We start from the raw sequence: 12,354 nt of genomic DNA, 5'->3' as shown, positions 1-12,354 counted from the left end.
ATAACAGTGTGTGTTGTTTCAATGCCAAACTGACATATATAGAAACAAATCCAATGCTTCATTAAAAGTGATCAGTGCAATGATGGCAAATAAAGTGACTGTAGTGTATTGAATGGTCAAGACAGCATGGTGCAATAAAGAAAAAATCATTCAAAAAAGTCCATATGTATAAAAGTGCAAATAGTGCAAATGGATCGCAGTTCGGAAGTAATGAGATCTTCCAAATGGCAGAAGGTGCAAACGTGCAAACCATAAGGTGCTGACAAGCATCAACAGGTGACGTTTGTGACTATTGTGCTGTGAATCTTCGGTGTAACATGACACCCGCAGGTGTACTAACTTCTTGCCTTACTGCTGTAAGGTAAGCCGTATTCAAAATAAGCAAGAGGAGGGGGGGCATGGCTTGGACATGGCCGAGTGAGGAAGCAGACCTTCACAGCTCCTCACATACAGAAACAGGAGACCTGCACAGCAAGGGACCGGCTCCATAGGAGCTTATTTCTGCGCCGGAGGACTGCCACGTGGCGGAGCACATAAAATGGCGGCCGGGAAGGGCCGAGGGATGGACGCTGCAGCGGGACTCAGTACACAGCCACAGCCTGCTAGGTCCCCCATCAAGTCTTCACAGCTGGTAAGAGACACCGCTTCCCCTGAATCCCCGGGTTCTTCAGCCTCGTTATTCCAGGGATCGGATGCCTCTGAGCTCATGGGGGACAGGAACTTAAAGCAGCACATATGGTCTCTCCCTACCAGGGAAGACCTGGAACGTTTTGCCACCAGGGTTGAAAAAGCCTTTAAACAGGACATAGAACAACTACAAGCAGACACTACCCAAATAGGCAACAGGCTAGAAACCCTGGAACAGACCGTAGAGGAAGCCCTGCCAGCCATCACCCAGCTCAGGGACAAGTGTGCAGCACAAGACCAACGAATAGAGACTTTAATCCCACAACTTGATGATTATGAGAACCGTAGTCGCAGGCCTAACATACGCATAAGGGGGTTGCCAGAGGCGACTGGAGCCAAGGATATTGTTCCTACACTGCAAGGCATATTTAAGGAAATTTTAGGCCTCTCCCCAAATGAAGCTGTGGAGATTGACAGGGCACACAGGGCCCTCCGACCCCCCTCCCAAGATGCAGAAAATCCACGTGATATAATCTGCAAGCTGCACAGATACACAGTCAAAGACCAAATAATGCAGCTTATGCGCAAATGTCCTTACTTTGACTTTGATGGAGCCCGCCTGTTTTTCTATTAGGACTTGTACCGACGCACACTGATGCAGCGCAGAGCATTGCAACCCCTACTGGAGTCTCTTTGTATGGCTGGCATCACCTATAGATGGGGGTTCCCTTTTAGTCTTCATGCAGGAAGAGACGGAAAAACTGCCAGTCTGCGCACCAAAGAGGATCTCCCACGTTTTTTGTCGCAACTAAATCTGGAGCCTGTGGATTTCCCAGATTGGAGAGTGTCCACGGATATTCAAACAGCACCGGCACCCCAACCCTGGCAACAGATCTGCAACAACTGGAACCCTCAGAACCGCAAACGCTCCTCTTCTGCAACTGCGAGACAGGAGCCCCTCGCAGGGGACTGAAAGGCCCGCACGCATACCCTAAATTTCTTTTTTCCCTACTGTTTTGCCCTTTTTATTTTATTTTATTTTATTTTATTTATTTATTTATTTTTTCCCATTTAGTCACTTTCTCCATTGCCACACTCACAGAGGGGCAAATAACCATTGAGGTTATCACAGGACAATATTGTTGCTGTGTTTCATCGGACACACGGGTTTTTGCTGTTTTTTCTTTCTTTTTTTTTTAAGGACTGGCCAAGCACAGATCCGCTGGACAACTACCGCTTTTGCCTTTGTGGGGAGCAGGAGTTTCCTGGCTTCCTATGTCCGATCACAACTCCCACTTAGTTTTACCCGTATTGGGTGTTAGCCCGGATATGGGCATTTTGCCACACTCACGTGCTTCCCCTATATTAGGGGTGGTATATGAGTTGGGCGAAAAACTTAGGGTAAATCCACCTGAGGCCTATGAGGCACTAGTGGAATTGCACTGTAAGATGTTTTGTTTATTTTGTGTCTTGCTAACTCTCTTCTCTTCTTTCTTATCCCCCCTTTCTTTGTCTCTCTGTTTCCTGCCTTGCTTCTTTTTCCCAGAAAGCGGAGCTCTCACCGGACTTCCTGGAACTGGGATGGTCTCCTGGACAACCCACTCTAATGCATCATGGCTACAATTAAGGTAGTGTCATATAATGTACGTGGCATGTGCTCCCCCAACAAAAGAAATAGGTTGTGGTTAGAAGTGAAAAGACTTGGAGCTCTTTTTACAAGAGACCCATTTCACTGACTCCTCCCTACCTAAATTACCCACCAACATATTTTCGCAATGGTATCTGAGCAATTCCCCAAAACCAAAATCCAAGGGGGTGGCCATAGCCATACATAAAAACTGCTTATTTCAACCCTTAGATCACAGAATAGATCCACAGAGACTCTATGTGTTCTTGAAGGGCACCATGATGGGACAAACATACACATTTGCCACATTATATACCCCTAATGCACAACAGCTTACGTTCATGGACCAAACCCTCTCTAGGTTGGCAGATTTCAGGGAGGGCAGATTAATTTTGGGTGGGGACTTCAATATTAGCCCAGACCCGGAGATAGATACCTCAGCGAACAGATCCACTCATTCCCATTCCTTTTAAAGACACTTCCGGAAGATTCTCCAGGGCCACACATTGACGGACTACTGGAGAGCTATGCATGCCTCCGAAAGAGATTATAGCTACTATTTAAGTGTCCACAAAGTGTACACTAGAATAGATTTGCTACTGGTGGACCAGGGCACTCTGGACTTCTTACTAGGGACGACTATAGAGCAGATCACGATTTCCGACCACGCACCAGTGACACTTACATTTTCACTAACTAAAGCCCTAGCTAAAACAAGGACCTGGAGACTGAACGAGAACTTGTTAGATGACTTAGGAGTGGCAGCAGGGGTACAGGAGGCTCTGACCCATTATTTCGCAGAAAATGCTAACGGGGAGGTGAGCGCTGGCATTTTATGGGAGGGTCATAAGGCAGTGGTCCGTAGCACTTTTATTGCCTTAGGAACTAAACTTAAAAAGGAGAGGCAGGCGGACTTCCAGAGAGTACTACAGGCATTACAACAAGCTGAGATTAGTCATAAACGAACGTCAGACCCTGTTGAGGCCCGACGCTTAAGCGAGCTAAGACAGCTTTTCTCAAAACTGTTAGACCACCAAATAAACCACAAACTACGCTACATGGCTCACATTTACTATGAACACGGCAACATGTGTGGAAGGCTATTTGCTTGGGCTTTCCGTAAAAAGAGGCTCTTGGCACATGTTCATAAATTGCATTCCCCTACGGGAGCGCCGACACACCACACCTCAAAAATAGCATCTATGTTCCAAGACTACTATGCGGCCCTGTATGATTTGGACTCCGCCTCCTCTCCGACAGATATAGCCCTTAAAAAATCTAAGATAGCAGACTATCTCTCTATGGTAAAGCTCCCTACAATATCTGTAGAGCAAGCAACGGATCTAGAACACCCAATTACTACACATGAATTATTGTCCACGATAAAGTCTCTGCCCACAGGCAAAAGCCCTGGGCCTGGCGGCCTCACCAGGGCATATTACCTCAAATTCTTCGACACACTGCAGGGTCCTCTTTGCACTCTCCTTAACTCTTTAGCAATCCAAGGAAGCCTCCCAAAGGAGACTTCTCTGGCGCACATCACAGTACTCCCAAAAGAGGGGAAGGATCCCTCCCAGCCACACAGTTACCGTCCAATCTCCCTGCTGAACACGGACCTAAAATTTTTTTCTAAGATACTTGCCAATCGTCTTAAACACCTGCTGCCTGAATTGGTATATGCGGACCAGACGGGCTTTATAGTGGGAAGGGAGGCCAGGGATAATTCTAATAGGGCTCTCCAGCTTGTCCACTGGGCACGTACATGCGATCGGATGCCTCCATACTTGATTTTGTCCACAGATGCTGAGAAGGCGTTCAATTGCGTGGACTGGGCTTTCTGCAAGCTGTGCTCCAGAATACTGGCTTGGGCCCGCATATGCTACAATGGATCTCAACTCTATACATGTCCCCCACCGCCCAGGTCAAGGTAAACGGCACTCTCTCTATAACATTCCCCATCCGGAACGGCACAAGACAGGGGTGCCCGCTTTCCCCCCTTCTGTTTGCACTTGTTCTTGAACCACTACTGCAGAGGGTCAGAGATAATCCAGATATTAGGCGCCAGTGGGCGGATACCCGTGGTTTCCTCCAGGGGAACAGAAATCCTCACTTAAAACATGGACGAGGGACGGAACCGTTAGTTTGGCTAAATTTATAGAGGGGGGCTCACTGACCTCACTTTCCACCTTACGAGAACGATATGGTAGCTTCCCCTTTGACTTCTGGAGACACCGCCAGCTAGAGACTTTTATAGCCAAATGTACCAGACAGGCATTAAATATAATAATTTTTTGTGCACTTTGTGTGTATTTCAATCACCTGTCACTTGGTGTTTATATTGTGGATTTGAATATTTACACTCACTTGCAGTGTTACCTTAAGGGTAAAAAAATATGTTTTTTAGGATAGCGCCACTGTTTTTTCACTGTTGTTTACTTTCAGGTTATATGCACGTTACAGGTAAAAAACACCATATACATGTAGCCTTACTTACCCTAGCAGATCCTTCCTTTGGGAAACATGTCCCGGCGAACCATCCCTCAACCTCTTCGAGGTCTGTTTAAAGCGGACCAAATACCTCAATATATTCGATGAGACCAGTTCCATTTACCCTCTACTCCTTCATTAGCTTACCATTCATTACTCATTCTTTTTCTATTCATACTCCCTTTCCTTTTCTACCTATTCACCTTGTTATGGTTGTTAAGTGTTAAAGGTTGTGTTACAATCTTAGTGTACTTTTCACCTCCTTTTTAAATCCTCTGGACGGTCAACAGGTTACTGACTGCACCAGGCTTTTTCGGGTACACTTATGTCAAATGCGTAGCGGGAGCCATGTGCACAATGTTTACGGGCCTAAAACATATAGACACTCTACCTCCCCCCAAATGGAGGGGTGAGGCCTGTCCATAGGGATCGACTGTCCAGGACAGGAACGGTGCTTTCATGGCTGATAGATGTGGGCATGCCTCCCGATGTACATAGTTACTGATTACACCTTGACCGGATAACATGATCCCTAATGTTACTCCCCATTCCCCCCTCCCCTTTTATTTTTTATCCCTCGTCTCCCCTCCCCTTCCCCTCCTCCCTCCCTTTTCCCCTGTCTACTTGTTGGATGTTATCCTGCTGTAAAGTCATTTTGTGTTGTAAAACTTAAAAATGAAAAATAAAGATTATATAAAAAAAAAAAAATAAGCAAGAGGTTAGATGGTCACTCTGGCGAGGGAGGGGGGGTCTCTCATCAGTTCCTCCAGGGGTTGATGCTCTTTTCCAGGACCAGATGAACAGCCAAACACCGCTCTGAATGTGCCAAACCAGGTAAATGGGGAAATATAAAGAAGCTCTATAGTGCAGTATGTTGGTATTCAATATGTTTATTGTGATAAAAGAAGGGGGGTCAGGTACTCACATTCAAATAACAATCACAGTGCAATGTATCCAGACGAGCGGTCAGCTTGAACGTCATTTCCGGTGTCTGTATCCAACGCGTGTCGTCACTGTCACATGACTTCATCAGGGATTGATTGTAGGCAATGGAAGTGTCTTTAAATAGCTAATGAATAATTGCCAGTCGGCCATTTTCTTGGAAACCGTCCATTGAAAACATAGGAGCGGTCATTTTTTGTGAGATATTCTATGGGGCTACGATCGCGGCCATTTTGCTATGGTTTGTTGAGGACATTGGAACGAATGTCTCAACTTAATATCGATTATAGAGAAAATTGATGAATGTAAACATACTGGATATCTAGAAAAAAGGAATCAAATAGTGGACAAACTTTTTGGGTGCCAAAACAAATGTCATTCTGGCCAGAGTTGCGGTTATATAGTGGCACTGACTCATATTTAGTTTAATAAATATTAAAAACAGATGTTAAAAACAGATGGATAGACATATCTAGAAAAAACAACCGGAAGTGTATAAAAAAAGGAGAATGGAAGTGTAAAAGTATATTGGGCAATAATTGAAAGATGACAGAAGGCAAAAAATGTATATGTGTATATATATATATATATATATATATATATATATATATATAAATATATATATATATAACTCTGTATAATGCCCAAAATATATAAGATGACGTATCATAGGACTCCGGAAATGATGTCGTGCGAGGAGAAGGTATAAATAAAATCATGATAAAATCATAGAGTTAAAATAGGTAATAAATCAATAGTACAATGATTTTAAGAAGCCATCTGAATAATATACTAAAACTGCTCATGTAAAATGAAGAATTTGTGTGTTAAGAACCTAAAAATCACAAATAAAAAAGTTAAGATCAAATTCTATATTGAGACCCCGAGGCGTGAAGGTATCTAGAATAAAAATTCATTTTGACTCTAACTGACTAAGGGTTCTGACTTTGTGTCCACCCCTCCAGTGTTTCTTGAAGGTTCGATGCCCCAGAATGACATTTGTTTTGGCACCCAAAAAGTTTGTCCACTATTCGATTCCTTTTTCCTAAATATCCAGTATGTTTACGTTCATCAATTTTCTCTATAATCGTCATTAAGTTGAGACATTTGTTTCAATGTAAAACAGACCGGTGCAATAAAGAAAAAATCATTCAAAAAAGTCCATATGTATAAAAGTGCAAATGGATCGCAGTCCGGAAGTAATGAGATCTTCCAACTGGCAGAAGGTGCAAACGTGCAAACCATAAGGTGCTGACAAGCATCAACAGGTGACGTTTGTGATTATTGTGCTGTGAATCTTCGGTGTAACATGACACCCGCAGGTGTACTAACTTCTTACCTTACTGCTGTAAGGTAAGCAGCATTTAAAATAACCAAGAGGTTAGATGGTCACTTTGGCGGGGGAGGGGGGGTCTCTCATCAGTTCCTCCAGGGGTCCCAGAGCCTAGAGTGTGATGCTCTTTTCCAGGACCAGATGAACAGCCGAACGCCACTCAGAATGTGCCAAACCAGGTAAATGGGGAAATATAAAGAAGCTCTATAGTGTAGTATGTTGGTATAGTCAGAGTCTGAGACAAAAGAATAGGAGATCCCGCAGCAGGAAAGCACTCACGGCAGCAGGAGATCGCTTGCAGCCCTGGCTAACACTTTTTCAAGAATTACTTATTGCAATTAGACCTTCTAACTGCTAAACAGTTCATTGAGGGAACCATGAATGCAAACATGTACTGTGACATACTGAAGCCGAGCATGATCACCTCTCTTCGGAGACTGGCCGCGGGGCAGTATTCCAACATAATGAACCCAAACACACCTCCAAGACTACTGCCTTGCTAAAGAAGCTGAAGGTAAAGGTGATGGACTGGCCAAGCATGTCTCCAGACCTAAACCCTATTGAGCCTCTGTGGGGCATCCTCAAACGGGAGGTGGAGGAGCGCAAGGTCTTTAACATTCACCAGCTCCATGATGTAGTCATGGAGGAGTGGAAGAGGACTCCAATGGCAACCTGTGAAGCTCTGGTGAACTCCATGCCCAAGAGGGTTAAGGCAATGCTGGAAAATAATGGTGGCTACACAAAATATTGACACTTTGGGCCCAATTTAGACATTTTCACTTAGGGGTGTACTCACTTTTGTTGCCAGCGGTTTAGACATTAATGGCTGCGTGTTGAGTTATTTTGAGGGGACAGCAAATTCATACTGTTATACAAGCTGTGCACTCACTACTGTTAGTAAAGTGTCACTTCTTCAGTGTTGTCACATGAAAAGATATAATAAAATATTTACAAAAATGTGAGGGGTGTACTCATTTTTGTGAGATACTGTATGTTGTGTAGCCTGGTGACAAGATCAAAATATTTTTCTGTACATGCTGAAAACGTTCTCCCCCCCGCCCTGCGCTTTAAAATGACTAACAACTTACTAACCTTACACATCTATAATTACTCATTGTTTTTCATTAATCTTACATCTTGGCAACACAACATTTAAAGATTAACTACAGGAAGTGAATATAGATGTCTAGAGCAAATTTTGCAATGTAGGGTTGACTTGACAATATATTTATGACTACATTTGAATTGCCTAAATAATTTTTTAATTATTTTTTTAAGGAATTATAAACCTTTTGTTTCTAATGTTTTGGCAGATTATTTGCACCCTATTTTTTAATTATTATTATTAATCGTCATCATTAATATTATTCTAAGCCGAGAGTTTTTACACGTTATAATGCCTAGAGACTGCTAAAGCCTTCAGAATTTGCTTCTTGCTTTGTGCAGAAACCGAGGCTACCATTGCCGATTTTCCCTTCTAAAAAGGTCAGCTGCCTGGCTTCTATGAGTTACTAAAACTGGAGATTGCAAAATCTGGTGCAGCTCTACATAGAAAGCAATCAGCTTCCATTATTTTTTTTGTCAAAACTTAACTGAACAAACTGAAGTTAGAGGCTGATTGGCTACCATGCCCAGCTGTACCCAATTTTGCACTCTCCAGTTTTAGTAAATAAACCCCATTGAGTCTGTAACATCTCCATTATTTCTCTAAGGACCTGCTTACAAATGCAACTACAGCCCTGGCCAAAATCTTTAAAAATGACACAAATATTACATTTCACAAAGTCTGCTGCTTCAATATTACTATGGTATACTGAAGTATAATTACAAGCATTTCATAAGTGTCAAAGGTTTTTATTGACAATTACATTAAGTTTATGCAAAGGGTCGATATTTACAGTGTTGACTCTTCTTTTTCAAGACCTATGCATTTCGCCCTGGCCTTTTGTCAATCAACTTCTTGGCCACATCCTGACTGATGGCAGCCCATTCTTGCATAATCAATGCTTGGAGTTTGTCAGAATTTGTGGGGGGGGGGGTTTCGTTCACCCGCCTCTTGAGGATTGATCACAAGTTCTCAATTTGATTGAAGTCTGGGGAGTTTCCTGGTCATGGACCCAAAATGTTGATGTTTTTTTCCCAAAGCCACTTAGTCATCACATGTGCCTTATGGCAAGGTGACCCATCATGCTGGAAAAGGCATTGTTCATCACCAAACTGTTCTTGGATGGTTGGGAGAAGTTGCTCTCGGAGGATGTTTTTGTACCATTCTTTATTCATGACTGTGATCTTAGGCAAAATTGTGAGTGACTCCACTCCCTGGGCTGAGAAGAAACTCCACACATGAATGGTCTCAGGATGCTTTACTGTTGGCATGACACAGGTAGCACTTACCTTTTCCTTCTCCAGACGAGGTTATTTCCAGATGCCCCAAACAATCAAAGGGGATTCATCAGAGAAAAAGGCTTTACCCCAGTCCTCAGCAATCCAATCTCTGTACTTTTTGCAGAATATCAGTCTGTCATTGAGGTTTTCCTGGAGAGAAGTGGCTTATTTGCTGCCCTTCCTGACACCAGGCCATCCTCCAAAAGTCTTTGCCTCACTGTGCGTACAGATGTGCTCACACCTGCCTGCTGCCATTCCTGAGCAAGTTCTGCACTGGTGGTGCCCCGTTCCTGCAGTTGGACTTTTTTGGGCGCCCTGAAGCCTTCTTCACAAGAATTGAACCTCTCACCTTAAAGTTCTTGATGATCTGAGAAATGGTTGATTCAGATACAATCTTAGTAGCAGCGTAGCAGCAATATCCTTGCCTGTGAATCCCTTTTTCTGCAAAGCAATGATGACTGCATGTGTTATTCTAACTCAGGCTGGGTTCACACTGGTGCGACACGACAGCCGTCCTACTTTGGATCCGACTTTGTCCTGCGTCATGAAGCCAGCATGCGTCCGACTTTCAATGAACGGGGATCCGACTTGGATCCCCGCCAATGTGTTTGGTATGAATCTTGAGGGGGAACCCCTCGCCAAATTTTAAATAAAAAAATGGCATGGGTTCCCCCCTCCAAGAGCATACCAGGCCCCTGGGTCTGGTATGGACCTTAAGGGGAACCCCCCTACGCCGAAAAAACCTCCAAATCCATACCAGACCCTTATCTGAGCATGCAGCCCGGCCGGTCAGGAATGGGGGTGGGGACGAGCGAGCGCCCCCCCTCCTGAACCGTACCAGGCTGCATGCCCTCAACATGGGGGGTGGGTGCTTTGGGGCAGGGGGAGCCCTGCGGCCCCCCCACCCCAAAGCACCTTGCCCCAATGTTGATGAGGACAAGGGCCTCTTCCCAACAACCCTGGCCGTTGGTTGTCGGGGTCTGCGGGCGGGGGGCTAATCGGAATCTGGAAGCCCCCTTTAATAAAGGGGGCCCCCAGATCCCGGCCCCCCACCCTATGTGAATGAGTATGGGGTACGATTTACCCCTACCCATTCACCTAGGGAAAAAAGTGTCAATGAAAAAACACAGTACACAGGTTTTTAAAGTAATTTATTAGGCAGCTCCGGGGTCTTCTTCCGACTCCGGGGGTCTTCTTCCGACTTCGGGGGTCTCTCCGGCGTTTCCTCCCGGTGTCCTGATCTTCTGCCGGCTCCTCCACTATCTTCTTCAGCTCTTTTGCTAGCGGTGGCTGGACTTCTGCCTTCTCCCTTCTGCCTTCTTGCACCCCCCTGCCCCAAAGCACCCACCCCTCATGTTGAGGGCATGCGGCCTGGTACGGTTCAGGAGGGGGGGGCGCTCGCTCATCCCCACCCCCATTCCTGACCGGCCGGGCTGCGTGCTCGGATAAGGGTCTGGTATGGATTTGGGGGGAACCCCCACACCATTTTTCGGTGTAGGGTGTTCTCCTTAAGATCTTTACCAGACCCAAGGGCCTGGTATGCTCTTGGAGGGGGAACCCATGCCGGTTTTTTATTTAAAATTTGGCGCGGAGTTGCCCCTCAAGATCATCTGAGCACAAGTTGCATGCCGGAGTCGGATCATGCAAGACTTCAATGATAGTCAATGGGCTGAAGTAGGATCAAAGTCGGACCAAAGTAGTACAGGGAGCATTTCTAAAGTCGGAACGACTTGTGTTGGACCAGTTAGGATGGCTCCCATAGGGAAACATTGAATTTCACATGTCATGCGACATGAGCTCCCAATGTCGGAGCGTTTGTCGGACCAGTGTGAACCCAGCCTCAATCAGCATTACAGGGTGATTTCCAGCCTTGTCCTCGTCAACACTGACACCTGTGTTAACAAGAGAATCACTGACATGATTTCAGCTGGTCCTTTTATGGCTGTGCTGAAATGCAGTGGAAATGTTTTTTTGGGGGGATTAAGCTCATTTTCATGGCAAAGAGGGATTTTGCATTTAATTGCAATTCATCTGATCACTCTTCATAACATTCTGGAATATATGCAAATAACGGAGGCCGCAGACTTTGTGAAAAATAATATTTGTGTAATTTTCAAAACTTTTGACCAGGGCTGTATACTGCCTCCCCTCTGAAAAAGAATCCTTGTTTGAGGCACAAGCCCTATTCACTTGACTGGGTCACATTTGTTGGCGGTACTGCCTCCCATGCTGTTTAATTTTTGCCTTGACATATGTACATATTTGAGCTGCTGCATGCTCTAATTTAGGTGGGTGGTCAAGAGAGTAGTAAAACGTTGATTCAACTGCCTGCTTTTACCCCAGTTGCCCATGTGAATTTGCCCTTAGAAAAGGTTTACCCAACACACACATGCACCCACACTTCACAGCAGTGTCTTACCTTTTTTTGTAATGTTCATATTCCTTTTTACGTCTCTCCGATGCTGATTTTAAATCATCTGCAGGCAAATAGTCCTTGAGTTGATGCACCTGAACCCCTCCTTTGCTCAATGATTGGCAAGAGCATGCACTCTTCTTGGGGACGGGAAAACTGAAACATAAATAAATTAAAAGGAGCATTACATTAGAATGTGGTAGATATATGACCCAACATCCTGAGATATATATCAAATTCTGTGTCCGAAGTACATCTAAAGGTCATTTTTTTTAGCTTTGAATACAGTGGAGAGGGATTAGAGCACCTGTCACATTTTAATTGTATGCGCCTCAGTTAGGGAGATTCACCCTCTCTATTTGTCCTGTTTACCATTACCACCCAGAGTGAAATTTAAAGAAACTCAAATTTTGTCTTGTCCCCAGAACAGCAAGGAAAATCTTCCAATGGGGACACTAGTTCTGGTGACAATCTGGGATTACCGCACTTTGGAGGGATTTCCTCTCACTTTCTGTACTGGCTATGGGATAGGAAATGAAG

General features: G+C 44.6%; 1 protein-coding gene across 9 annotated transcripts in view; it reads right to left on the bottom strand.

The window, feature by feature from the left end:
• LOC141114251 (beta-1,4 N-acetylgalactosaminyltransferase 2-like) overlaps positions 1–12,354 on the bottom strand; it is a 330,459-nt gene that overhangs the window by 140,695 nt on the left and 177,410 nt on the right. For all 9 annotated transcript variants that reach the window (XM_073607828.1, XM_073607829.1, XM_073607830.1 and 6 more), the window contains one exon: positions 11,821–11,970. In XM_073607828.1, the coding sequence (XP_073463929.1) occupies positions 11,821–11,970 (150 nt within the window). The remainder of the gene's footprint in view (positions 1–11,820; positions 11,971–12,354) is intronic.

Source organism: Aquarana catesbeiana, linkage group LG12 (genome assembly GCF_042186555.1).
Source record: "Aquarana catesbeiana isolate 2022-GZ linkage group LG12, ASM4218655v1, whole genome shotgun sequence".
In the NCBI taxonomy this organism is placed as follows: domain Eukaryota; kingdom Metazoa; phylum Chordata; class Amphibia; order Anura; family Ranidae; genus Aquarana; species Aquarana catesbeiana.
Note: the sequence above shows the minus strand (reverse complement) of the source record. Positions and strands in the feature narration are given on the sequence as shown.